Here is a 26,681-nt window from a genome sequence, read left to right on the forward strand (position 1 = left end):
TGTACTATTTGTTTTATCACGACTCTATTTCGTAAAAAGTAATTATTAAGAAAATATACGAATGTAGATTACTTATAAGCGCAACGGGATTTTTTTGAAAAGTGGTTAGGCCTTATAAATAAATTGTATTCTAATGCAATGTAATATAATACAAGCCTTGAACTTTTTGCAAAATATTGCCGTCGGCCATAAATTGTATTTTGCTTATTTTATTGCATTTTAAGGTACTTAAATAATAATTTATTTGCCTACCAATAGCAATTTTAAATGCCATTCAATAGACTCCGGGTCAATTTTTTAAAGACAACAAAAATATTTCGTGTATGTTAATGTGCTCACTAATGATAGATTCACATTAATATTGTGTCATATTATATTGGGTTTTTATCACCGCTTAAAGATTTTAAAATGTCTATACTATACACAATATACCTTAGTTGTATAAAAAATAAAATTTCATAAAATTACTTATTTTTATAAACTGGAATTTCAATTTTCTAATATTTTTGTCATTAAAAATCTTTTTTATCTAACACTAAAATCTAAAGACTTAAGACACAAACTACGCGCCATAAAACCCACCACTGAAATATTCACCTCACAACAAAGCACACGCAGCGAGACTTGACTCCACTCAAACTTTCACTCAAAAACGAGTCGCGTTCGGGGCGTCTGAATATATTTTGCTTTTTGCCGCTGCAGCCGCCGGCACTTGGCAGCTGATAACCAAAGTTGTTGACTGCTATCGCTGCTCCGCTGACGCCAACGTCGACGGCGGGCCGGCTGCTTTTGCTAGCTTCTTTTTGGCTTTTCTGTGGCAGCATCGGCTGGCGGAGCTCAGTTAATTGTTGGACACACTCCGTGGTGGTTGTGCAGGCGGAAAAAAGAAAAAGAAATCGGGGCCCTTTCGTGTGAGTGAGTGAGCAGGCAGGAAACAAAGTGCATTGGAAATGAAGTTGAAGTTAGTGAGACAAAAGGGTGAAATTCGATAGTAAAAGTTACCCGCAGCCGCGACAAGTGTTCGTTACTTGGTAAATTCTGGCACCAAACAAAAGACTCAGGCAACGAACTCTTTCGTGAACTCCCCGCGCCTCGTCCGTTATTAATTGAGGCCAACTAAGCGTGGGTCATCGTCTGCTATAATTGGATTAATTCACAGCTTTAAGTATTCGCTAACCAAACATAAGCCACTAGCTACCCATATACCCAACGCATTTTGAGACTTCATTAACAACGGCGGCTAACGGCCAAGTGGGAACGTGCAACGTCAACAAAATGATCTTAAGGTATGTACGCTGGCTATTTTTTAATGAGCCGCATTTTCAGATTAGGAACACATTTTTCCAGTTAATTTCCTGTGTGTGGCAAGTGAGCGTTTGGGCGTCTCGGAAATGTCTGGACCAAGTCGGTGACTGGTTCTAGCCATGTTTCTGCTCATTTTTATGTAATTTCTACGTGTCTGCTGCTGGTTCTTGACAACTTTCTGTAAACATTTCTCCGGCATTCTCGTTCTGTTTTGTCTTTTTCATTCTTTCCGTGTATGTGTCAGCTGGAAAGTTCTGAGTCGTTGGCACAGAAAGCTTTCGTTCAGCTTGTGCGGGGAATTCTTGTGATTTTTGATGAGTAATTAAATGGCATTGCGCCATATATGTGTTTTGATTATTTCATTTATATTCAGGCCAACAGCTTCAGCGAGTTAACCGACTTAGTTTTTGCTTGTCTAACAACTGCCCATGCTAATGGCTTCCTGCCACTTTCTATCTGACCATCCACGAGCCATTCCTCGTAAGCCAGCTCGTAATGATGAACAAATCAGCGCCTGGAGCAACGGAATTAATGAGCGTATAGGTCACGCTCTTGGCCATCTCAGCTTCCGACGAAAACCTCCAAGTCACACCTCCAATGCGGGCTTAAAATAGAGCTTAGCGGGAGATTTCGGTTTCAATTTAAAAAGCAATTATGTTTGGGGCAAAAGATAAGGCTTTAAGCGCCAGGCAATTTTCGAATGCAACACACAACTGTTTATTTATAGATAATTATAAATAGTTTAAAATAATTAAAAAGAAACATATGCTCGGGGATATCTTTGCAGTTCAAATGAAATTTTCTGATCGCTTTCTTGTAAGGGTACGAAGGGCTGTCCTTTCAGATAATCATAAAAACAATATTAATGATAAAAACAATTATTTATTGAAAGAATTGGAGCATGTTTTTTTTGGCAACAAAATAAATATTTCTAACTGTTGCTCATTAAATTCTATTTACAAAGCAAATGTGAGATTATACGTTTTATTCTCCTAACTTAAACTATTGTGAATAATGAATGAAAGTAAACACAAAATCGACCACCTTAGTTTTATATATTAGTCTCGATTTATTGTGAAAATGTATTGAACTCGTATACAGATAGTTAATGAATTAGTTACATCATGTATTTATTTATCTCACTTGGTTACTACATTTTGGAGGATTCAACTTATTATTAAAAATCCGTAAGTAGGCTTACGAGTACGTAGCATATTTGCTTTTCTATACTTAGTACAAGGCGATCGAGCCGTAGTTTATCCGCTTTAAACCAAGGCTAAGCTGAAGCTGGCCCTCGTTTTAATCGGCCTTAGTCGAGACGGGCGTGTCCAGCTGATTTGTCATGTACCTGGGAACATGGTCATAACTTCCCGGCGAGTTCTATTGGCTAACGGTAGTTGGCCGGCAGCTGCTCACACCTCGATTACCTGGCCAACGTGGCACACTGCAATGAACATAAAATCCGGCTGGGTGGAACTTAGCGAGTGCCTGCTAATTGTCCGTTGTGTGCTGGGTCGCCTCGTTCGCTGATTTGTTTTTCCGAGTCCCCATAAAACATAGTTATGACCAAGAACCGAACAGCTTACCTCTTTTTTCCGTTTTGGTCTTTTGCTGTTAGCTGTTGTCTGTTGGCCAAACGGGGTCATTAACATTTGATGCGAAGTTCAAAGCGAGTTGCACAATGCCTCTGGATGGATGTTGAACTTCACGTCCAACCAGTTGCCAGCTGAAATCGATCAGGCAGCGATTTACTTTCTCCTTTAATGTAGAAGACCAGAAACGGATCAACCTGTTGATTTCCTGGCTTTCCCGCCTCGCAGGCCACATCTGCCTCGTGACTTGCCACCAATCCGGTCCTGAGCTCTGCGCAAACTGTTATAAAATTAATACATAATTGCGGCACAGGAGAGGTAAGAGGTGGACAAAAGGGGGCGGACGGCGGTAATTTGCGCTCTCCTGGGTAAATTTGTGTCAAGGCTGCCGGCACCTTTTGACTCGACTAAATGCACTCCAGCCATTCCATTTGCATGCTCGCATATAAATCAGACAATCGTGGCAGGGCGTTGGTGCCAATTGGGAAAGCGGCATGCGAAGTGCATTTAAAGATCCCAATCGAAATCGAACTCAAATCGAACGAAGTCGAGATCGGGACCGAACGATAAGGAGTCGCATTAATGAGGGCCAAAGTCAAAATCCGTCACAGTCAAGCTTTCCTAAGTTGAACGGCACTCAAAATTCAATACTAAGTATAGGACAAAAATGTAGCTTATGTGCCTAACGGGGAGTTGGAACTCTAAGAGACATTGTAAGGAGCTGGACGTAAAGGCATAGGTCATTAAAATTATTGTAACCAGTTCGAGATGCCAGAAATGCAACGTGGGGTGTTCACTTTATAGAAATTTTAACGTGCTCATATCGCTCAGTGTTTTTGGGCCTTTGCTCGTGGCAATATCTTTGGCGCTGGATTTGTTACATAAACCGCCTTACAAGGTTCACAAGACAAGAGGCAGCAAAAGCCATGACTTGTGGCAGCATATTGCCGTTGTTTTCCCCATATTTGGGCAAAATGTCTGTCTGATGTGTTTGCCACAATTACTCGCACAGCTCATGAAATCCCTTGCCCCAGAGAAGAGCGGTGGCAGCATTGAAACAAATCATTTGGAGGCCTTACAATGATGGATATACATATATACATATGTGTGTATCGGTGGGTACACAACATTTTGCAACTGCTCGATTTCTTAGAGTGAGCGCTGGTCAACATTCACTTTTGACTCGAAGACCTCCTTCTTTTCGGATGCTGCTGATGATGCGCCATTAATGCGCTACATTAACGGAAATTACTCAAAATCATTTCACTTTCAAATTACGAATTAACGTCATGCCTGCCCGCAACGATCACCTCTTGAATGGGTTTTCTATCTTCGGTATATTTTTGTAAATTAGACATTTTTGCGCCCTGCACGTTGATGTTGCTTTGATTTCGCGAACATTGCTGATTGATGTTATAACAAAAGAAAGTCGAACGAGCAGGGATCATGGATCATGAAGAGGACGGTGGCGATGGCTTGATTGAGTGGACGAGTGCTCAAACGTGCTGCTCTTTATGAATGGACGCCTCCGGTGGGCCGCCAACTTACGATGATTTGAAGATACAACTACGTGCCTCATCGCGATCTTTAAGCCCCTGAAAAGTGATCGAGTTCGGTCTGCTGCTCGGGTGAAAATAGTTTATTTATTTATTTATGTGCCGACTCACAGGTCGAGAAAGTGTAGCGAATGGGTACGACAAAATGGTACATTGTGGGACAACGAAGCTTTCTAAAAGATATGTTCTGTGTCTAAATGGAAAGGTTTCTTATTATTTTAAGGAATTTGTAGTATATTTTATGACAAGGGAAAACTACAAGAGGTTAATAAGCACAAATAAAAAGGTGTAAAAAAAATAAAATTAATATTTCTTATGAAAAGTTAGCTATGATTCGAAAAGGCGTTCAAAGACGCATACATTTTTCTCAGTGCTCCTTTTAATTAACCCACCCACCAGCGTGAGAACCGAAAGTGAACAGCTGCGATCGGGGCGGCGCTGTCCGCTTATCAGAGAACCCACCACAGATTGCTAATTGAAATGCAGGGGCTGTCGACGCAATTCGCAGCAGATCTCTGGTTGGATCTCGAATGGGATCGTGAGAGCCCTGGTAACCCAAATCGCGTGCTGCCTTTGATTTGTATGTGCACTCGTCAGAAATTATGTGGCAACTGGCGGCAAAGCTGCGAGGCAGCGGTGCAAATTGAACAGTAACAGATGCAACCGCCAGTTACATATTTTGTGTCTGAGCACATACATAGATATTTTTCGGAAAACTATTTAAGTAAAGCACAAGTATGCTGCATGTCGGTATGCTGGGCAACGCAACATTCAAATACAAACCGAATCCGAATATTCACTTGGCTCATTTTTTTGGCAGCCCAAGTGGAGTGCTCATGGGTTTCCATGTTTTTTGGTTTCCTATTTTCGTATATATTCTGAGCTTGCAACATTCGCACTCAAATTGATGATGATGACGATGATCAAGCTGATGTGCCAATTGGCAAGCATTGCCGAGCTATTGAATGCCTTCGCCGGCCGCACTAAAACGAAGTATGAGCTCAACATTTGGTAATTGTTGCAGCTATTTCGGGCAACCTGGTGGTGGACCCAGGCAGGTGAAAGGCGTCTGCTCACGTGGCCCACTCGCAATTCCCTGTCATTTGCTTTTGAGGATGCTCAGACGCCGCGGTGAAGTGCACTTCAGACTCGGCTAAGAAAGTCAAGGCGGTCGGGTTGTCGCCGAAAGCCAACGCACACAGCAGAGTTTACTGAGAAAAAATGATATATATAAAAGTGGGAGATTTATAAACAAATAATAGAAAGAAATACTGCTCCTTATCAAGAATAATTAGGTTATATGATTTGGTTGCACAAAATATATAGTTTGAGTTCATATGGTTATTTCAAAGTCAAATTAACTAGAAGTCAAACAGCACTTTGATCTTAATTATGTACAATTTTTCTCTGCGTGCAAAATTAATGTCAGACGCAAAAGTTGTTTTTGTTTGATTTATGCACAATCAATGGCAGGCTGCAGCCAGTTTTGCATCGAGCGTTTTCGTTTTCGGTCAATAAGCATTGGCATTGAATTTGCCGCTGACTTCGTCTAGCTGATGTGGCTTAGCCACTGCAATTTGTTTGCAATTAGCCGCGAGTTGGCCAGGTATAAATCTGCAAGGGGCGGCCGCCCAATTAATAAGCTGTTAAAGGCGTCAGATTGCCGGCTTCGGTTATCAGTCACTTGATGTGGAGATCAAAGCCGACTTTATTTGGTTTTTCGACACGCTGGCCAGCTGTAGGTCGTTTACATTCTATTCGAATCTATTCATGCAGTCCATAAACTGCACGTTAGCCGTGTCCGATGCTATCGCGATTGCGTGCCGTTTGGGTGATATATCAAAACCCTTCACATGCCAAAAATGCTGCACAGAAAATAAGTAAATTGTAGGTCTAATAATTCCAAAACTATGCCTTGCAATACATATACGTCTTATATTATTTTATATTACATATGTATATTGGTAAAGCATATTTTTTGGGCAATTAAAGCAGTGTCTAGTGAACGACTATTACCCCAGATCGTTGGAATAGTTTTCAATTAGGTTTGTAATTTATTATTAATTATTATTTTTCCCGTGTAGCTTCGCGAACCCAAATAGATTTTCTCGCAGCGATAGGATCGTGAACGTTTTGTGGGTCAGAGAGCGAATTAAGGCAGCTATGGCCCGCTTATCGTTCCGAGTACTGTTTGCCATCTAATCTGCATTGCCAATTTATGGTACAATAAAATATCGGAGGCGACACTAATGCCACATAAATGTGCGTCATGTTGCAATTGCTCTGCCGTTAATCAAGTATGCGCCATGTGTGCTCCATCGATTCGATATGTTTCGCACAGTTTTTTCCCAGCTGCCTGCGAAATGCCAGGCGGATATGAAGACATTGGACATTAACGCTACCTGTCCGGCCAGAATCAATTAGGCAATTGGCCAGAGCACAGAGTTGAGCAAAGCTAAGTGCAACAATTAAAGCAGCATGCTCTGGCATTAGCAATCTGGCCCAGAAACGAGATCCACTCAGCATGGGCTAAGAGAGTGGCTAGAAGTGCAATAGTACACAAACGCGATATTTGCACATCGTCAATTATCGGCACTCGGGCTCGTGGCGGTCGAGTGGCTTTTACTTGAATATATTTAAATGCGGTTGGTTTATAGGTTGTAGTAAGTCAAATGATAAATGATCTCTAAATAGCGGTTTGGAATTGGAGACTTGGCGCTCTTAAAAATAACAAAGGTGAAGTTGAGGCAAGCAGAAATATATATAGATAGGACAATATTCTGGAGAATAATACATTCAATGTATAAGAAGTCTTTGACAGCCATGTGTTTCTAGCTGTTTTTAAACAAATATTACTCTGAGTCATAATTCCCACATTAAATTCCACTCAGCTATCGCAATGTCATACATAATATCTGAGTTAAAGCAGAGACCTTCCCACAAACCTTTATTGGCATGTTAAAAACTCTATCAACACACTTTTGAAAAATGTATAAGCCGCAGTATGCTAACTTTCCTATTTCCACCTAAATACACATAATCACCATCAACGTCACATATTAAAACAAGTAGACAACTTTAAGATAAGCTTTAGAGATCTTTTCGGACTTCTGTCATAATTTCTTTTCACAATACTTTTTCATTTTTAACGAAAACGCAGCAAAGATAAATTATAAATTTCTCTGTGCATTACAAAAGTCATTTCCACACATTTTCATGACATTAAATACTAAGTAAGAAGTAAGACGGGGCAATTTACATACGAGCCAGACCTCAACAATATGAGTGATGTGGCAAGCTGCAAACAAAGAAAGATTTGAACAAAAAGTCCTATGCTCTTGGCACGCCCCTTTTCGGGGGCTCAGAGTTGGGCCCTGCTCCCAGCTTCAAGATGACATAAGTGGCATCAGATACCAGATACCATTGGCAGAGCTATCCACATACAAAGTCAAACAATGCACCGGGCCATTAACGTGGCGCTGCCTGTGGAAAAACATATTATTAGCAAATGTCAACTATTGGATGCGCTCTAAAATATGCACAGATATGGCAGGGATCGTCCTATATGGCGACTATAATTGGCAACTGTGCCCGTGCTTTGTTAGCGCTGTACACACTTTTCGTGTGTATTTTTATTTATGTTTTTACGAATAAATATGTGTAATACATTCGTGTTCTACATTCTTGCATAATTTTGATTCAATGTATGTGGACTTGCATTTCCCGGCATTCGAGTTGTGTGTCATCCGAAAAAAATGTGGTGGTGTGGCCAAGTGCCTTAGATAAGCCAGTGGTGCGATTTATGTAAAAGTCGTTTGGCCAGCCATCGACGAACCGAAATTAATTGACTCTTGCGGGCAGGTGTAAAGATTGCATATGCATATATGCAGTGTGCATAAATTGCAGATACGTACATATACCTGTTGTGTGGATATTGCCAGGTTGGCCAGAAGGACGTTGCGTGCTGGCCTTTCACAAAAGCTGTCGCCCCAAAGGCGAGCAACAATTAATTGACTTTACGCAGTGGCCTGCAGCTCTGATCTGCATCTGGGGCCCGGCAATTAAATCTGCAAAAAGCCCACTGCCCCTTGTGGCACGCGTGTTTGTTCGGGCGTGGCACGATGTCGGCCATCTGTGTGGGCGAGTGCGTTTTGTTTGCATTCTAATTGCCCTGTCATGATGGCTAATGAACTAGGCACTCCGAAAGCGATCATAAACACGAAATACTTTAGGGCAGCCTTGAACCAAATTCACTCTTGTGCGAAAACCGAAATGAAAGCAACTCGCTGGTAACCAGATTTAATATTCATTTAACTCAGTTAACGCGAGGAGCGTAAAGAGTTGCAAATCGTGTTAGCCGTAAACCCAAAATTATGACTGCACATTGGCCAAGAGTCAGCAAGTCTTCTGTTGACTTATTGAGCCAGTGATTAATCAAAGTCGAATGTTATATGAGCGGATAAAGGTAAGGGTTATTCCATGTAAAAATGTCTTTAAGGCATTTCAATGTTAAGCCAATCCACGCAACCTATCACAGTTGTGACGTAAAAAAGGGACTCTTCTCTCTTAACTGATGACAATCCAATCTATTTAGCTTACTTTGATATCTTCGCCATTATGTTCGGCTACATACTTTCAAAAGTACTGCATTTCAAAAAACAAGAAGCACCAGGTGATAAAAAGATGCTTTTAGATAAGCTCAGGATTAATCTTTATTGTATGAACAGATGTTTTCAAGAGATTTACTGCGACGCTTTTCGCAGCTCATCGCAATCCGTAGTTTCACTCCTGCATTTACGTCTCTCGTCGACGACAACCCATTCTATTGTTAAATGTTGTATAGTTCGTTTGTTATATAATATTAAACTATAGAAAGAAATAACACTTACTTCTATTGGTTCTGCATATTTGGTTGCTAAGAACGCATTTAGTGGGGAAAGTGCACCGACTGATTATGGGACGTACTATGCCCCTACGCCATTCGGCGCACACTGGACTATATTCCCTTGTGCAAGCCTGAGGACACCTCACTAAATCTGAATCGGCCTCAGCCAAAGCCAGAAAGCTCAAGGAAACGATCAATATTGCAGACGCAATCTTCATGTTGTACAATATTAGGTTCTGGGATTTCGAATGATTTTAGAACGTACAGAGTAACCTTTTTATAAGCGAGAACGAAACTTTAGAGCTATTATCTAAAAAACATATGTTTATTTCACTACAATAAAAATGGAAGCAGGTGAGCTGAGGAGTTCAATAAACCTTTGTAATGGGATACATTTAAAAGGTATCTCACTTGACTTGGTCAGCGAAAAGAAAACCAAACTGTCAAACGAAAAGTGAAAGGACTTAAGTGCGTTATTGTTTCCCCTGGCGATTGTATAAGCAACTGTGCCCTTCATTATAATGAAACCCTTGATAGGAAGCGGATAGCAAAATACTTTCACCATTGACTGCTGAGTGTAAAGTCATAATTTTGCCACGTTATAGAGCCTATCTCATTGTAGAAAACTTTAATTTAAAAAAATATCCAAATAATTTAGCGTGTTAAACCATACATTCTAAGCATTTTTGGAACAATCGCCACTAAAAAACATTGGGCTTAAGTGAAAGAGCATCCAGTATTAATTTCGAATTAACCGCCAATAATTCGCATTAAATATATGTATACATTTGCTTTGGGAGTATCATTTTCGGCTTACATAAAAACTTTCTCAATCTCAATCTAGCATCACTTAATTAATTCTGCGCTGTGTGGTTGAACGAGTTAGTCAGATATGTGCAATAAACAAAGTAATTAATTGTTTTCAAAAATTTCAATTAATTCCAGTTCGATGCCAATGTGTTAAAGGGTATTTGAGCTGAACCTTGTTTTCGATTACATAAGAAAAGGGGCATGGCACACCTATACTTTACTTTCACAGTTAGCCGGAGGCGGCAACAACAATGGCAATCAATATCAATACTTATCAAAAGCCGTTAACAATTGCCCGAAAATATGGGGTTTTTTGTTTTTGGCTTTCGCTTTGTGTGTGGCGACAAAAGCTAACAAGCGATTAACACGCGCTGCAAGTCATAAATCAGATCGCATTAAAGCCGCGAAATAAAAGCAAGGTTGCCAGTTGTCAGATGTCGAATTCCCCAACCGCCCCAACAGCAAAAGCTGACAGAAATAGAAACGCCCGAAACAATGGGGAGCCAAAAAGGTTACATGCAACTGGGGATATGGCATGCGGCATGAGGCATATGGGCTCCGTCGACTGCCGATCGACCGACAGCTGCCACTTACAGTTGGAATCAAAGGAGTTAAATTTGCATATAGAAAAGTGCATATATAGAATTTGACTTTATTGCGCTAGTCACTATTACTCTGGATTGGCATTAGATCCTTTAGTTCTACAATACCTCCACTATAATATTAAAATAAAATAATATATTTTCCAACTTGTTACACGGCTGACTTTTTTCTCAGTGCCTTACTATCTTACTATTCATAGTAGCTGACTGACTGATTAATGCCTTCGGCTGCAGGCGTGTTGCCATTTGTCAAAGGGGCGTGACTGTTTCCCGCATGTTTGCCTGCATAACGTGTTAATTTACCTACTTTTGCCTGCGTTTCTTTGCAGAATACTTCTACTGTCTCTGGCGGCGGTGGCGCATGCGCAGTACCATCAGTTTGGTGAGCAACTCCAGACGGCCCACGGATCCGACTGTGCACTTCTGTTGGCCGGACCAGGTCGCTCCTCCGTTTACGACTACAATGTGAATCTATTCCGCGGCACCTTGTGAGTACAAATAGAAACTAAGTGCCTTGTCTGCTGTGGCTGAAAAAGTGGCTTGGCGGCATTCTGGGTTATGTTTGAGGCTCAAATATTTGAACGTTGACACCGAAACGTTGTGCAGAGAATAAAAAACTGAAGTCATAACTACAGACCAGCTGATACAATCCTAATAAACTTACTAAACAACATGTAAGTGATTATATGTAAAGCTAAAAATGAGTAGCGAAGGCCTGAAAAGTTGCATTGCATCTTGTAATTCTGTATTACTCCCCCATTTTGTTTGCAGTTGGTCGCATTTTGTTCGCAGTGTAGGACTGCCCGAGTGACACCCATAAATCTTGGTTTCTGCTGTTTCAGCTTGTTTGAGCGGTGGAAACATGGCTCTACACCTACGACAACACGGCACACGAGCTTTGAGCCAATCATTAGTAGCACAAACAGCAGTGGAAATCATTCGGCAACCAGCTTTTGACGTTGACGTCTACAAGTTGCAATGCCTAGGGATAGATATTCCCATACTATCCTAACAAATATATATATTTCTTGGTCGGAGGCCCGCTGAGCGAACTGATTGCATCTGTTGCCGCACACGGGTAACTGAGTTAGTGGTAGCTCTTGACAGTCAACATCATCATTAAATGCGAATTTCTAACTATAAATATTTCTTAGTTTTTAGAAACGGAAATTATTTTCTTTTCTTTTTTCTTAACAGATCCTTGTTCTTCATCCGTTTCTAATTCCCCTTGTCTGCTGCGTCAGCGCTGCAATAATTGGCAGATTTACCACCGATTCGAAAGCACAAACTTTTTTCATTTCTATGTCCTCCTTAGTTGAACTCCAATCAGTGGTAGAATTACCAGAGATCTGCACTTCAATATGAGTTCCGGCAATTTTCCGCGTTATATACTCCATTGAGGGTGTCAAAAAACATACTTATGGAAAAACATATGCCTCGGAAAATGGGTTCTCAAGTGTGATGATGGCTTCTTATGTTTCACTCGCTGTCACGGCGGCTCGTTAATGGCAATCAGCAAATGGTTTTTGGCCTCGAATCGACGACGACAGCCTTTTGGCTTTTCAGAGTCATGCGATGCAGACGAACGCATCATGAAGTCACCTGACAGACCGGCGCGATTTATTAGTAAACGAAAAAAATCAAAAACCGCACGACAAAAAGCCGCAAACAAAAATAGCAAGGCAACAGCGGCAACCCAAAACAAATGGCATTGCAACACTTGCAGATGCCAAAGGAAAAATAAAATAAAAACACCTGAGCTGCCGTGGGGCTGCAGCAGCCATTGATGGCAAACTTTTGTATCGAGATGATTTCGAAAAGTGACTTTGAAACGCTGTCAGCACATGGAGCCTTCCGAACTGAACTTCAGTCTGCACAGGAAAAAAAGAAATAAACTGTGACCACGTTGCTATAATTTCTGAAGAATAATGTTATTACAACATTTTTTCGGCTCAACCTAATTTTTCCGCTTTCTGAAGATCCTCCAAATATAAAATGGTCCAGATTTTTTGCCGTGCAGCACTTATGACATCATATAGAGATACATACATATTTTAAATGTCACACGATCCAGATTGAGATTGCAAATTGTTCAATTGCCGATTGTCTTTGAGTGCTGGGGGTCACAGTGAAGTGAAGCTAATTTTTGGGGTCAATCGGGCCAAGTCGTTATCGCTGACTTTGGCCTGGCTATTGAACCTGGCTGTCCAGAGTCAGTTGAGAAAAATGCAAGCAAAAGCAACAAAATTGGTCGCTGCAACCTACTTAAAAGTTAAATACAGGTTTTGCCTGGGGCCACTTTCGTTGTGGCCTCTGCTCTGTCTGCTAAAAGTCTGCAATAGTATCTGTAACTGAATCTGCATCTGAATCTGTTTTCTGCATCACTGTCTGCGTAAGCGAAGTAGCTCCCCATAGTCTCTAGAGAAATATAACCGAAAAAAGATTGTAAAAGGCCGCATAGATAAATGATATTTGAATATTTCACTGCGAATTTACGACACGCTTTTGCAATTATTCACAATATTACGCATACGCCGCGTGTACCAGACCGCTGCAACTCAATACCGATCAGGAAGTGTTGGCGTTTCGGGGCTCGCAACGCACCTGCGATCCCCAGCCCGGGACTCATAACATTAGTTTTTACTTTACAATCAGGATAACAAGTACAAGTCCGTGTCGGGACGAGCCGCATCGAAAGGAGTGGACTGGACCCAAAGTGGCTTGCAGCAAGAGACGCAGTGCGTGCCGCATGCAAGCCACTTTCTAGTTGGCATAAAACTCTGGCTATGCGCACATTGAACTTAACCGGGTCTCGTAAATTTTGTGCGAGAGTGCCTCGACTGGCTTTTTGGTACAAAATTAACGGGCGCACCAGTTAAGTGCCAGACATTGCCATTTTCGATTTCAATTTGACAAATTTGCCCAAGAAATATGCACGAAATTTGCTACTTAGGCTAGGCGATAGCTAAATGCCCTGCTTAAACAAAAAATAAATAAAATCGCAATACGGAATATATCAGTTAGGAACAAACTTTAGTGCTAGATATCTGTTCAGATAAGTTGACACAAAAACCTTAAAAGGAAACTGAAAGGCGGAGGAAAATTACCCAGTGACAGGGTAAAATGACTGCAAGTTCGTGAAAAATGTTGCTTTTAGCCGAAATGGTTTTGGGTTGCGTGAGTTCGCAATGCTGCTGCAGATTTTGTGGGCAGATTTTCGGAATATGCTGCTGCTGCGCCTGCTGCTGCAGTTGCTGCAGTTGTTGTTGTAATTACTTAATACTTACGCATTGTTAACACGCATCGTGGTCGCCTGACACGCGTTTTACATGTCGCACCATTCGAGGAAGTGGCAGTGGCCCCCCAATTTGGTTAGATTTTCCCGGGCTGCTAAGTCGCAGCTGCTCGACATAAGAAATTTGCGTGTTTTTGGAGTTTAATTAAAACCGGCTGGCAAAAGCAGAGTAATATGGCAATGTTAAAGTTAAGTTTGTTACTGTAACAGTAACAGTTGGCCATATTTTCGTCCGACTCCGAATGGAGATGTTTGGGGCAGCCGTTTCCCGTCACGAGGAAAAACCGCATGCAGCCGGTTAACTCTAGTCGTACTCAGCTCCAATCGTCAGACTGATGGCTCCCGGCTGCACAAAGGTCTGGTGGTACCATTTGTTCGTGTCCAACACAACTGGGAAAGATGGTTATAAGTAGAGGGTGCACTTTAAGTACAATTCGAGTGGCTTCTTACTTATGTCGCCCTGCTGGACCACCACGTCGAATCTCCGGCACTGCAGGTAGCACTCGGGAGGTGGAACCAGTAGCCACCGCTTGCTGCCCGCCAGCTGAGCCTGCCACGATGGCAATCTCACGTTGTCTATCTGCAAACCACATTTGACATACATCAAAACGAAAACGATATTACACTTCTACATTTATGTAAAATAACATTATAAGTGGCGTTTCAAAATAAAAGTGTCAGAAAATACACGCAAATCTGTCGGGTATGTGATGTGGCCTGAAGGGAAATAAATTTATTTGATTGTTATTAGACTGCAGTAAAAATTTTTACGTGAATTTAAGCACGGATAACAAATTGATAGTTTTAAAATGGTGGTTAGATTTAAAAAGTTGCGTTCGCTATCCAGAAAGGAAAATATGGGGATAATAAAAATAACCCGAAAAGGGAAATTTTAATTAAATGCTATTATTAAGTCCTAATAACGAAATCCGTCTCACTAAACATCCCATACTCATTTCATCCATTTCCTTGTATAAAATGTCACCTGACGGTAATATTCGGAACTCACATGCATTTGAGCCCCCAAGCCGGATGAGCCAATGAAAAACCAATCGACTGCATTGTTTTCCGAGCCTTCGGGCAGAAAATATGGTCTCCCATAGTGCCTACGGAACTCTTCGGCGGTTTCCGCATGACAGTTGCTCCAGCCGAAGTACCAGGGCTGTTCGTCTGGTTTGAGTTTCACCCGATCCTCGGGCATATCCAAGGCGTCAAAGATATCAAAAAATCCGGTTTTATATGGCAGGAACTGGCATTCCCTGATGTGCTGCTTTTGCTTGGCCTTGGTATAAACATCGCGAAAATACCAGTAGTTAAATAACTGCAATATGCATATACTATTAATTGAAGGTGTTTTTTTATAAGACTCCATGGATAGTTACCGAAACTGCTGTCCAATTTTTGGTGGCATCACTTATTATAACTGGCGCTGCACTGTAGGCGAATCTTTTCTCAAACTCCTGGGGGCTAATATTTTGAAGACGCGGCACATTTTTAATATTCGCACAGAAATTACAATTTTCTGGCGGTCGGAAGGCGTAACGCAAGTTGCGTGGCAAAGACAGAGCGCAATTCTAACAAACGCAATGAAATTGAAAATGACCGAATTATTAGGTTGTCTTTAACACATTATATTTAGGTCAAATAATATCATTACGACTTTCATACCTTTCCCTGCACTTCCTCATAGTAGTATTTCACTACTAACGAAATAAGAGTGCCCAGTAAAACTATTTTGAACCACTTAGCAAATTTATCGCTTAACAGGGAACTTTTACAGCAATTGGGCAAAAGCTCTTGAAAAGTACAATCCAGATAGTTTGGACTGTGGATATTAAGTATTTGTCCTAGTTTTCTGCGCGTCTGTTCCACTTTTCCCTGCTTCATTCTGACGATGTTACTTGGACCAAGTTATATGGTATACTGAGCAAGAACTTGGCTGTTTCCTTCCGACGCGGCTTTTTAAACCACTGGACTGGCAATAATTTCATTATCTGTCAGTGCGCAGGCACAGTCATAGAAGGACTGAATGGGGTTTGTGTGGTTAGCATGTGATAAGCGACAAATTGCCCGTTATTGCCAATCTAAATCGCTTTCTCTTCAATTTACTTGCAGAAATCCGTACCACAATGGACCGGGCACTTGCATCACCTACGATGCCATCAACGCGGCCTACTTGGATGCACGCAAGCGTATACGTGAGTGAATCCTAAATTCAATACAGTACTTTCTTAGGAGAACAAAGTTGAAATATATTTTTTGAAAATTTAAACCGTGTTTAAAATATACACAAAATAATTAAAGCTAATAGAAAATAATTACCTACTTGATTCACATAATATACCATTGTTTTTGAATTGAAACATAGGACGATTTATTTTGGAACTACAAATTGCGGCTTAAAGCCAAACTTACCTAAGACTCTACTCATGGAGATTCGATGGTAGACTTAAATTACCGACTATAACGCACTTTGCACTTCATTGCAGATGTGGCCCAGCCAAAGTCAGACTGGAAGCCGGAGGAACTGGCCACCGTGGGCGAACTGCTGCTCGACATTTCCATTCAATTGGCCCGAACGTAAGTAATCAGCGCTAAACGCATTTGAAAGTTGCCCTGGCACGCCCACGATCTCCTACTCCCTCGGCGCTAATAACGATTGCCAAATCACGCATGACAAGGCAGTTAAGTCGTGCACCACCGCACCAGCGCACCACGGCACCACCGCACTACTGCACCACTGCTCCACCAATAATTGCACCACTGAACCACAGAAACGACCCCCTGCAGTCGTCAAATATTCATGAGTCTTTTCTTGCCTCCAAGGTTCTATGCTCGCCACGAATCGGAACCTAAACTCGAATTCGTCAGCACAGAAACAAAATAGTACAATTTGTGGGTAAAGGATTTGGTGAACCAAAAACTATTTTCAAAGCAAATGAAAATATTTTAATTTAAAATGTCTTCAATTAGTTTTATTACTTTAAATGTATTCATGAGTGCAATTTCCTGCCACAAATTTTTAATCACAAGTCCCCACTCGTTTACATAAATATTTCCACCAAATGGCGAAAAGTCTTCATATTAAACGATTTTTTCACTTAATCCGATACTTTTTTATGTGTGTGCGACAGTTCTTTTTGAAAGTTCGCCACATGCAAATGCTAATTGTCTGGCGTTTTTGACTGATGGCCAGTGGCTGACAGCCGAAGAAGTGCATTCGAGAGCCATTCGAAGCCTTCTTCCCAACTGGCGCAACCGCATTTTTGCCAAGCAAAAAGTATCTGCAGCTATTTGCGCAGCTCGCATCGCAGATGTAAACAAACGGAGATTATGCAATGGACCGCTTAGCAAACAGCCAGTGAGCAGTAAGCAGTAAGCAGTAAGCAGCGGGTAGTGAGTAGTGAGTTGTGAGTAGTGAGCCAGTAAGCCAGTGAGAGTGCGCGTGACTGTCTTGCCCCTCGAAAAGAAGCTGCGGAAGATGCCGCACTGCATTTCCAGTTTGGGTTTTCCTTTTCTGCCATGCGATCGGTTGGCCAACTATTGGCCCCTGCAGCGGATTCGACCGCTGCACAGGGGGAAATATATACAAACAAATTATATTTTTTGAACTTAATCCAGACATTTAAGGAAATACAGCTATTTGGCATTGAAATAATTGCTAATTATATTAACAATGTAATATAATAAATATCATATAAATATTAAACCCTTCAGTCAGTTTATAAGAGCACATGGTAGGGTTACAAGTTTATTTTGTACTACCTCTCAATAAGATTTAAAAAAATATTTTTCATTTCCTCAATTACCACTACTAAAAAAACATTCCCTTGTTTAGAAAAATAAAATACATATCATGTTTTATTTTAATACAAAGTATTCAAACAGTATCTTATAAGACATCGTAAATGCAATTTATTGGCAATTTAGTTTTATTTTTTGTGTGCTTTTCGGGGAGTGGAATCTGGGTAAGCGGGTTGGCGAGTCAGTTGGCCACAAATTGGGAGTCTCGCCGAGTCTGTGTGTCCTAAAGCTCAGCATCATCACCTCCCCATGTGCGACTTTCACTCAGCCCGACGTCTATGCTGATTTTCGGACCAGGGGGGGCAGCTTCTTCATCTGTTGCACCTGCAGCATCTGAATTGCCGTTGTATAATCTCTTGATTATGGCTAATAACATGTTGTAAACGGCCAGTCTGGCAGCCGCCTGGCTTTATGGCATTCTATGAAGACAATGAGACGACTTAAATCAGCAAATGGCTCATGTAAATCAATGATGGACGACTGAAAGATATCGCATTTCAAGATCTCCCTTCTTCACTTTTCTGGTACTTTCACGTGCTGCAACCCTGCAACCTCGGCGAGTAAAATGCCGACCCAATTGACTGTGAAGCCTCACAGTTTTCCACTTCCCATCTTCACACAATGGCCAGCCGGACGCAGTTTCCCTTTGGCTTTCCTCGCTTTTCGCGCTTTCTCATGCATCGAGGTAGAGTTAATTTCGGTCCCTTTGGCGATTTATGTGCCGGCACACACAACTTCCTCTGACAGCAAATACCAGTTTGCCAGCACTGAAGTCTTAGACCGAAATACAAAATTGTATTGAAAAGCAATTGAAAGTATATGAGACTGTCAACGCCAGACAACATAAATATCTGTCTGCGAACTTAGACGCGTTAATTGCGGTACTAACTAGGCTAATACGATAATTTTGCAATTTTCCAATAAAAATCTTACGAGCACATTGGCAAAAAAGCAAGACCTTAGATAATTAGATTCGGATTAATAGCAGTACTTGGCACTTTGATTATGATTTTTATTAAAAACTTACATACATAATAATTTTTATATATTTAATAAACTTAATTTCCACTAAATCTGAACTGGGTTGTTTTGTGATTACTTTGTGTTTTTATATTTATTGCCTCGTTATTTTTATTACTGTTAGTTTAACTGAGGTGTTAATTTTTTATGTGTAAATGAGTTGTTTGACTGCCCGAAAAGTTGGCGGCAGGAAATAGCCAAGTTTAGCGATATTCGCGGTTGCTATTAGATGAAGTGTCGGCTAAATTACATTCGTAATTATGTTTTCAGATATGGCTTATCGTATGAAGAAATCGAAAAAGGACTGCCTACGATCGACACCTCGAAGACCCTGATCCGTGAGGTGTGTCCACCCTTCTTCGCCGGAGTTGAGTGTCGTCCTGGAAAATACCGGCGATTCGATGGCCTCTGCAACAACATCGAGCACCCGACTTGGGGGGCAGCTAATGCTCCATTCCAGCGCCTGATCGGTCCCCTTTACTCGGACGGAATCAACGCTCCCAGAATTTCGGTGACTGGTCGGGATTTGCCCTTCTCTAGAGTGGTTTCACGCACCATGCATCCCGACGACGGTTTCCACGATCACGCAGGCACCGTTATGGTCATCGCCTGGGGTCAGTTCATGGATCACGACTTCACGTTGACGGGAACACCGTTGGGTAGGTTTAATAATAATACTTTGTAATTGGCAAGACAAATTTGATTACAAAATGTTTCAAAATTGTTCCTGCATTTCTTAAGTAAGAAGTACAATAAGTTTTTCTTAGAAATTCTAATAAAATCCTTTAATATAACTTGATTTCAGATCCCATTAACCGAAACGATCCCGAGGAGTGCTGCAAACGACCATTGCATCTGAAGCATCCGTACTGCAATGAGATTCGCATTCCCGATGACGATTACTTCTACCGCCTGTTTAATGTCAAGTGCATCGATTTCGTGCGTGGATTCCCCTCCCCTCGTCCAGGATGCAAATTAGGTAAGTAAATGTGTATTTTTAAAAAAATATTTAAAAAAAAAAACTGTTTTCCTTTTAGTAATATATATTTAATGGTTCTTAAATGCTTTTATCTCTCTTACTTAGGATCCCGTCAGCAGTTCAACACCTTGACTGGCGTCATCGATGCTAATACCGTTTACGGAGTAAAGGAATCATTCGCCCGCAAACTGAGAACCGGCTACGGAGGCCTGATGCGCATGAATCCCGTGTTCCAGGAGTACGGTCTGAAGGATCTGCTGCCCCTGAAGCTGGATATCCCCGATGAGGGATGCACGCGTCCCAACAAGAGCATGTACTGCTTCGAGGGTGGCGAGATTCGCGTTAATGAGCAGCTGGTGCTCACCTGCATGCACACCTTGATGGCGCGGGAACACAATCGATTGGCCACTGGGTTGGCGCAGATCAATAAGCACTGGGATGATGAGACCCTGTTCCAGGAGGCCAGACGCATCAATATCGCCATAGTTCAGCACGTCACCTTCAACGAATTTCTGCCCATTTTACTGGGCAAGGAAGTGATGGAGAAGTTCGGCTTGGTTCTCCAGAAAGATGGCTACTGGGATGGCTACGATTCAACAGTGAATCCCGGCATCATTGACTCATTTGCGGGAGCTGCCTTCCGATTTGGCCACTCCCTGCTGCCAACTGCCGTGGAACGTTGGTCTAAGGCCCACAAGTTTATTGCCTCAAAACGTCTGTCGGATTTGATCAGGAGACCCTATGATCTGTACCGGGCTGGAGTGCTGGATGAGTACTTCATGGGTCTGATGAACCAGGTGGCCCAGGCAATGGACGACTCGATAACCCAGGAGGTCACCAATCATCTGTTCAAGAAGGAGGGCGCCCGGTTTGGAATGGATCTGGTGTCCTTTAACATGCAGCGCGGTCGGGAGTTTGGTATTCCCGGTTACATGGAGTTCCGGAAATTCTGCGGTCTGCCCACCTCAAACACTTGGGATGAGATGTATGGATCCATGCCCAACGAGACTGTTTTGCGATATGGCAGCATATTCGAGTACGTTTCAGGAGGGGATCCTTTGACTTATTATATTAATCAAATATTTTTTAGGCACCCTGCTGATATTGATCTTTGGTCTGGAGGAGTTTCTGAAAAATCACTTCCTGGTTCCATGTTGGGACCGACTTTTGCCTGTGTAATCGCCACCCAGATGAGTTACTTGCGTCGTGGAGATCGCTTTTGGTATGAATTGCCCAACCAGCCGTCATCATTTTCTCCCGAGCAACTGCAGGAGATTCGCAAGGCGAAGCTATCCCGATTGATCTGCGACAACACCGACTTGATTGATACTGTTCAGATTTACCCCATGGTCTTGCCGGATCATGAAATGTAAGTATAAGTATACGCCGCCTCAAAAGCCTTTATAAATATTTTATGATTATTTTGTAATATTATTAGCAACCCTCGAGTGCCCTGCAAGAGTGGTATCATACCATCAATTGATCTGACTAAATGGGCGGACTTTGGAGGTCATGGCGTAGATCCTTCCCTCTATGTAAGTAAACCATTGTGGGATTAATATAATAATATCTTAAAATAAGTATTAACGCATCTTATGATTTTTAGAACTACATCAATGAAATACCCGATACGCTGCTGAACTTTAGGAAGTAAATGCCATTTGTGTTTCTCACGATTTGTTTAACAATCTCGATTCATTTTGTTTGACTCCATATCCTGTACCTTCTGTCTTCTATAGTTCAAAATCTATTCCCTTCTCACTGCTTAGTCCCTCAACTAGTCTTTGCTCACCATCCGCATTTCTATAGTGAGTCAGTAGTTTTGACACTGCCATTTCTTCAGAGCTCTTTCCAGCATTTCCGTGCATGAACCATACATTCTGTATATATTAATATTAAATAGCAGAAATAGAGCCTTTAAGTTAAAGCATATCGAAGCAATCAAAAAAGAAAACATAAATAATTTGAAAAATATATCTCGATGTAAGTTTTTGTATATGCAAGTATTTTTTAAATAAATCTAAAATCAATATTAGTTTATTTTTATGGATGATTAAGGTGAGTATTATATAAAAATATAATGCTGTACACATGGTGAACAAAAAGAAACACAGATCAATAAAGTTTGCAAGAGTTAAATGATTTAACAACCCCGTCGATGCACAAAACCCCCTTTAGTAACACAACAACAAACATTTTTCTAAAGTATTTGTTTATTCACTACACAATTACAAGTTAATAGGAACTCTTTGGTTTCGCGCTGGAAAGTCAGTTGTTTAGCAAAAGTCATGTCATCATCGTTGTGGTCGGCATCTGCAGCCAAGATCGCCAAGACTTGATCATCGTGTTGAGCATCACATTGACCCAAATCCACACCTGAGTCACAGGCCGTAAAAGCACACACCACCACACACACCACACACCGCACACCGCACAAGAGGCGCCTCTTATCGCTTTATTCGAGCGCATTCAGAAACGGGGCTATGGAGGCTATATCCTCGCAATCCGGGATGGCTTTGCCCTTGAACTTGAGGCAGGAAAGGGCACAGGTCTGTCCCTGGAAGTAGTCTCCCAGCATGGTCTTGCACTGGACGCAGTTGTTGAGGCACACCTGTGTGAAAAATAAATGTATTTTACACTATTGTCAAAATAATAGAATAGCTTTTAAGAATAAAGGCAACGTTCCTTTCTACGTGATTTTAATAAAATTCAGAGGGTAGTAGCTTAATATTTATTATTTAAAATCAATAAAGCTTATATTGCCAACCCACCTGAACGAAATCAATGCCACCCATGGAGTCTGCAAGAAATAAAAAAAATGAAATGCTATTTTAGTACATTGGCACATATGACGGAAGGGAATTTATATAGCTTACCAAATCGTTTGTGCGTATAATGGCTGATTGCGGGCAATGCATTTCCAAAATGCACCAGGCACATTGCAACTGCCACAAAGGTGCACAAAATCAAGGGCTTGCAGTTCATGGTGATGGTTTTGGTACTTTGATTTCAATCGATTTGTTTGGGGAGCTGACTAGCTAGCGACCGTTTTCTGTCTAGAGCGGATTGGAAATAATTATTATCGCTCGTTTGTCTTCTTATTTTATATACATATGCTCTCGGCCCAAACGCAGATGCGAAAGCTTAACAGAGTAAAGAAGCCCGATACGGCAGCAAAAAATAAAAAAGCAACTATTGAAGCCGGTCGCAGATGCGAGACAAGTCGACACGACAAGGCAGCCCCAGTGGCGCTAAAATACGTCAGATCTTTGAGTCAATCGAAATCGATACGAACCCAATCAAATATCCATTTTATTTTGTAAGCGTATGCAAAATAGCGGGCGCTACGCAAATTTACGCACATTTAATGTGTTTCTCCTTACAAAAAGGTTTGTTCCATTTTGCATAATTATCTGAACAGATTTTATTACACTTTTAAATGGGCGATGAATGGATGATATTTATTAAATGGAATTATTGGAATGTCAAAAGATGAGCTTCATTAATGTACGACAAAAAAATTTGTTAATTAATTTTTAGAAAAAATATAGATTTTCTCTTAGATTTTTTTGTTAGTCATAAGGGCAAATAAAGTGCTCATACATATTCCAAAATAAAATTTAAAATAAAACGTAAAGCCTTAAAATAAATACCAAAAGTCCAGAATGGCAAATCCCCAAGACACATTACTTCAAAAAAATTTCCCCGACTTTCAAGAGCACATTAAAAAATTCACCGGACTTCGGAAAGAAAGTAGCTATGGCGAAAAGCTCTTTTGAAAAACTGCTATAGTATCAGGAAGTGTCAAGCGAACGGACACAGCCGAATCGAACTGAAATCGTAATGAATGCAAATCGTATGCGACTGGCGAGCCCATTAATTAATGGCGCTGTAAATGCAGTAAAAATATGGTTAAAATGTAAAGCGTAGAACGGATCCAAGACCAGATGCCGCCCCAGTAAAATGTAAATAAAATAAGAATTCTTTTGTCCTGCCTCCAACCGGACACGCTGCCAACTGGTTTTTATATATGTATAATTATATTCCAGCGAATCTCACAAATTAAAACATGAAAAAAAAACAAACAAAAAAATCAACTTTATCGTGGGAAATTTTGTAGTTATGTTAATTTTATGCGGCACAAATTGCATGTTTCCTAACTAATTGGCAACACGCGCCACATATGAGTAATGAGTAAAGCCAAGTGGCGTATACGTCATATAAACGGAAATATGTGGGCGTGACACTTTCGAGACAGACTTAAGATTTTTGGGCCAGTGACGTAGGAGCTCGAAACTTACCGGTAGTTGATTGTTTGGCAGCAAAGGTGCGGGCGTTTTGGATTATTCGCCAAGTACTTGGCAACACGTTTGTTTGCTGGAAACTGGTTCTAGATTGCAGAGTTCTTGTTGTATTTATACGTTGGATTGTTTGATTTGCACAAGCAAATTAATCAATTTATCTCGCCAGCAAGTCCAGCTAATTGAATATGTGCAAAATGGCAAAATGTCACTTCCGCTGGCTGGCTTTCTTGAGTGCCGTTCACAGCGGTGTTCTGAGTAGTGGATGTTACTTAGCCAGTTTAATTGCGTTTCTTTGGGCTCTGGTTTCGGGCTGGTCAGCAGGTTGTAGCCCAAAACAGGAAATGTACTGCCGAAAGGAGTTGTTCTTCCTACAGCACGCCTTGTGGGGTTAGATTTACTTCTCAGTTGCTAGCATTAACAAACTAATAAATACGTTTAGCCAGCACAGTCAGTAAATCAGGAAATCGTGAAAGGGTGGGAAAAACAAACATTTGTTTTGGAATAACTTTAAAAAAGGCTGTTCATTTATTTTTATATGTGCTTTGTGGTTATTGCAAATATGTATGTTAAAGACGTAGGAAGCATTGGACTTAATTAAATTAAATTAATTAAATTATTTTAAAAGCAACATAAGTCAATATTAACACTTGATGTGTAAGGATTATTACTATTTATCCTATGGCATATCTACGAAAATGTACTTAGTTTTTATATTATATTATTATCAATTTGTAAACTCCTTTTTTACATGTACTTCCGTTTAAACGAAAGTCAAAAACTTGTTATTTTGGACCCTTACGTTAAAGCAGTGCATACGCATACCGACGTAAAGCAGTTCATTTATTTTACCGCTAGGTGTCGCCTTAAATTTATATGTAGAGAAACGGTGTAAAATATGTTGTCTGTGAGCCAACGGCAGGTGGCGACACATGCAGAAGATGTCAAAATTAAAATTTAGGGTTATAAATTACTTAGCTGATAAGAGTGAAGCAAAAAATTATTTTATAAAATTATAAATTTTACATAGCTTATGTAAGTTAAAAAATTCGTTTTTCTATGAATTACACGTATTTTCAAACTTAAAAAGGAATATACGTTTATCAAAAGTTTCCTCTGCGCGAAACATTTCGTTTTAACGTTGCGAACTTGAAAGATATTGCGAGCGTTTCAGGAGCTCTTTGCATTTCCGCCCCTAGTCTTTAGGTTTATGATGACACTAAAAGAATTGGCTCTAGGAGAACCTGATCAACGAGATGTTTATTGGGCCATTTATTGACTCCCTTGAAGGCAATCAATTTTGTTCAATATAAATCTCATTATTAAAGTGCAGGGCGGATTGAGCTCTTCTTTTTGTGTTGTGGCCCCTGGACGTGCGTTGAAATTGCTGAAAAGCCACAACAGCAAACATTTCAACCGATGGCTAGGAAGCGAGAGTGTGTTGGCGGGCGTGGCACACCACCGAACGCGCCGTCGAAGAGCAAAAACTTTTATTAGTTGCAGCGTTTTTCCTTCCCAGTTCGCACTTTTCCCCTGTTTACCACTGAACAGCAGAGCGAGTAAATCAGTAAGCGATTTTCTTTATAGTGCTGCATTTTCGAAAGCAATTTCTCCACTCTTTTCCGGCGACGGCAAGAAACTTTTATTTTAAACCAAGCCAAAAGTCGAGATTTTCGGACGCTTTATTTATGAACTCTGCCCGCAGAGTCGATGCGCCTCACATACGAGTATCCCTTTCATACATTGCAATCGCATCCTTTGTGCCTCGGTAGATATTTCAGGCACGTAAGCATTAAATTTTTTAGCCACACAATATGCTCATTGTGCCACTGATTTTAGCTCCAAGATATTCGACTATATATGTTGCCAGCTTCTGCCGGGCATGACAAAAGAGCAATGAAGCCTATTTTGTAGCTGCAAAGTTTGCCAGGTCGAACAAAAAACTTTATTTAAATATATACCTACAGTGGTGATGGAAATAATAGCAATGATGGATCTGGCGGTTTTCCTTCAACAAACAATTTGATGAAAACCGCTTATTAATAAGTATTACTATTGCTTATGTTTCTTAAATATAAAAACTTGCTTTAGTACTTCTTAATTCATTTAAAGTTAAGAAATGCTATTGTAAGTAGTAAAGTTGTGTAGCTTGTTATGCTTGTGAATCTGTTCAGTCGAAAGTCCTGCTTAATAGAGGCTATCAGCATTTAATATACTCTCACTTGTTAATAATAAACTTTAAAGTATTTTTAGCCATGTCCCCGAAAATAAAGGCTAGCCATGAGTATAATTAGTGTAGTAAGCCTTTTCACACGGCTCGCTGCACACGGGGACAAACTAAAGAACTAAAGGCTTCCCCGCCCGGCATCGTGTCGTATGCGTAATGGAGCTTGGGTTCCTGAAGTTCCCGTTGCTCCCTCCTTTTCGCCACCGGCATGTGAAAAACGTGTTAATCCACGAACTAATTTGATGTTAATGTGCAGGGCTGGTGGGTCGACAGGTCGGTAGATTGTGGGACTGGGCTTCTGTGGG

General features: G+C 41.0%; 4 protein-coding genes across 4 annotated transcripts; 1 reads left to right on the forward strand and 3 right to left on the reverse strand.

The window, feature by feature from the left end:
* The first annotated feature begins 846 nt into the window (after positions 1–846).
* LOC120453365 (peroxidase) lies at positions 847–21,836 on the forward strand. The gene is made up of 10 exons (XM_039638039.1): positions 847–1,286; positions 11,080–11,238; positions 16,161–16,243; positions 16,535–16,625; positions 19,140–19,528; positions 19,675–19,848; positions 19,954–20,884; positions 20,939–21,217; positions 21,287–21,383; positions 21,455–21,836. Exons 1-10 carry the CDS (start codon positions 1,276–1,278, stop codon positions 21,500–21,502), a joined length of 2,262 nt encoding a protein of 753 aa, XP_039493973.1. The 5' UTR covers positions 847–1,275; the 3' UTR covers positions 21,503–21,836.
* LOC120453310 lies at positions 9,196–9,556 on the reverse strand. Its single transcript, XM_039637966.1, has 2 exons — positions 9,343–9,556; positions 9,196–9,275 (listed from the first exon to the last, which is right to left on the reverse strand). The coding sequence occupies exons 1-2, from the start codon at positions 9,554–9,556 to the stop codon at positions 9,196–9,198; spliced, it is 294 nt and encodes a 97-aa protein (XP_039493900.1).
* On the reverse strand, positions 14,058–16,139 carry LOC120453366. The gene is made up of 5 exons (XM_039638040.2): positions 15,714–16,139; positions 15,428–15,619; positions 15,055–15,366; positions 14,496–14,625; positions 14,058–14,435 (listed from the first exon to the last, which is right to left on the reverse strand). Exons 1-5 carry the CDS (start codon positions 15,930–15,932, stop codon positions 14,350–14,352), a joined length of 939 nt encoding a protein of 312 aa, XP_039493974.1. The 5' UTR covers positions 15,933–16,139; the 3' UTR covers positions 14,058–14,349.
* Positions 21,837–22,077: 241 nt separating the features above from the next.
* Positions 22,078–24,224, reverse strand: LOC120451874 (eclosion hormone). Its single transcript, XM_039635881.1, has 4 exons — positions 24,150–24,224; positions 22,725–22,904; positions 22,620–22,648; positions 22,078–22,459 (listed from the first exon to the last, which is right to left on the reverse strand). Exons 2-4 carry the CDS (start codon positions 22,831–22,833, stop codon positions 22,304–22,306), a joined length of 294 nt encoding a protein of 97 aa, XP_039491815.1. The 5' UTR covers positions 22,834–22,904; positions 24,150–24,224; the 3' UTR covers positions 22,078–22,303.
* Positions 24,225–26,681: the final 2,457 nt, after the last annotated feature.

Source organism: Drosophila santomea, chromosome 3R (genome assembly GCF_016746245.2).
Source record: "Drosophila santomea strain STO CAGO 1482 chromosome 3R, Prin_Dsan_1.1, whole genome shotgun sequence".
Classification (NCBI taxonomy): Eukaryota; Metazoa; Arthropoda; class Insecta; order Diptera; family Drosophilidae; genus Drosophila; species Drosophila santomea.

Excerpts from the sequence above, each read along its gene's own strand:
- LOC120453310 (XM_039637966.1), bottom strand. The coding sequence starts at position 9,556 with ATGAAGATTGCGTCTGCAATATTGATCGTTTCCTTGAGCTTTCTGGCT. Across the intron at positions 9,276-9,342 it reads AATATGCAGAACCAATAGAA|AATGGGTTGTCGTCGACGAG; the intron begins GTAAGTGTTATT and ends ATTTAACAATAG.
- LOC120453366 (XM_039638040.2), bottom strand. The coding sequence starts at position 15,932 with ATGAAGCAGGGAAAAGTGGAACAGACGCGCAGAAAACTAGGACAAATA. Across the intron at positions 15,620-15,713 it reads ATGAGGAAGTGCAGGGAAAG|AATTGCGCTCTGTCTTTGCC; the intron begins GTATGAAAGTCG and ends TGCGTTTGTTAG. Across the intron at positions 15,367-15,427 it reads AAAATTGGACAGCAGTTTCG|TTATTTAACTACTGGTATTT; the intron begins GTAACTATCCAT and ends TGCATATTGCAG.
- LOC120451874 (XM_039635881.1), bottom strand. The coding sequence starts at position 22,833 with ATGAACTGCAAGCCCTTGATTTTGTGCACCTTTGTGGCAGTTGCAATG. Across the intron at positions 22,649-22,724 it reads TTATACGCACAAACGATTTG|ACTCCATGGGTGGCATTGAT; the intron begins GTAAGCTATATA and ends TATTTCTTGCAG. Across the intron at positions 22,460-22,619 it reads GTGGCATTGATTTCGTTCAG|GTGTGCCTCAACAACTGCGT; the intron begins GTGGGTTGGCAA and ends TTTTTCACACAG.
- LOC120453365 (XM_039638039.1), top strand. Across the intron at positions 19,849-19,953 it reads TCGTCCAGGATGCAAATTAG|GATCCCGTCAGCAGTTCAAC; the intron begins GTAAGTAAATGT and ends TCTCTTACTTAG. Across the intron at positions 20,885-20,938 it reads CGATATGGCAGCATATTCGA|GCACCCTGCTGATATTGATC; the intron begins GTACGTTTCAGG and ends AATATTTTTTAG.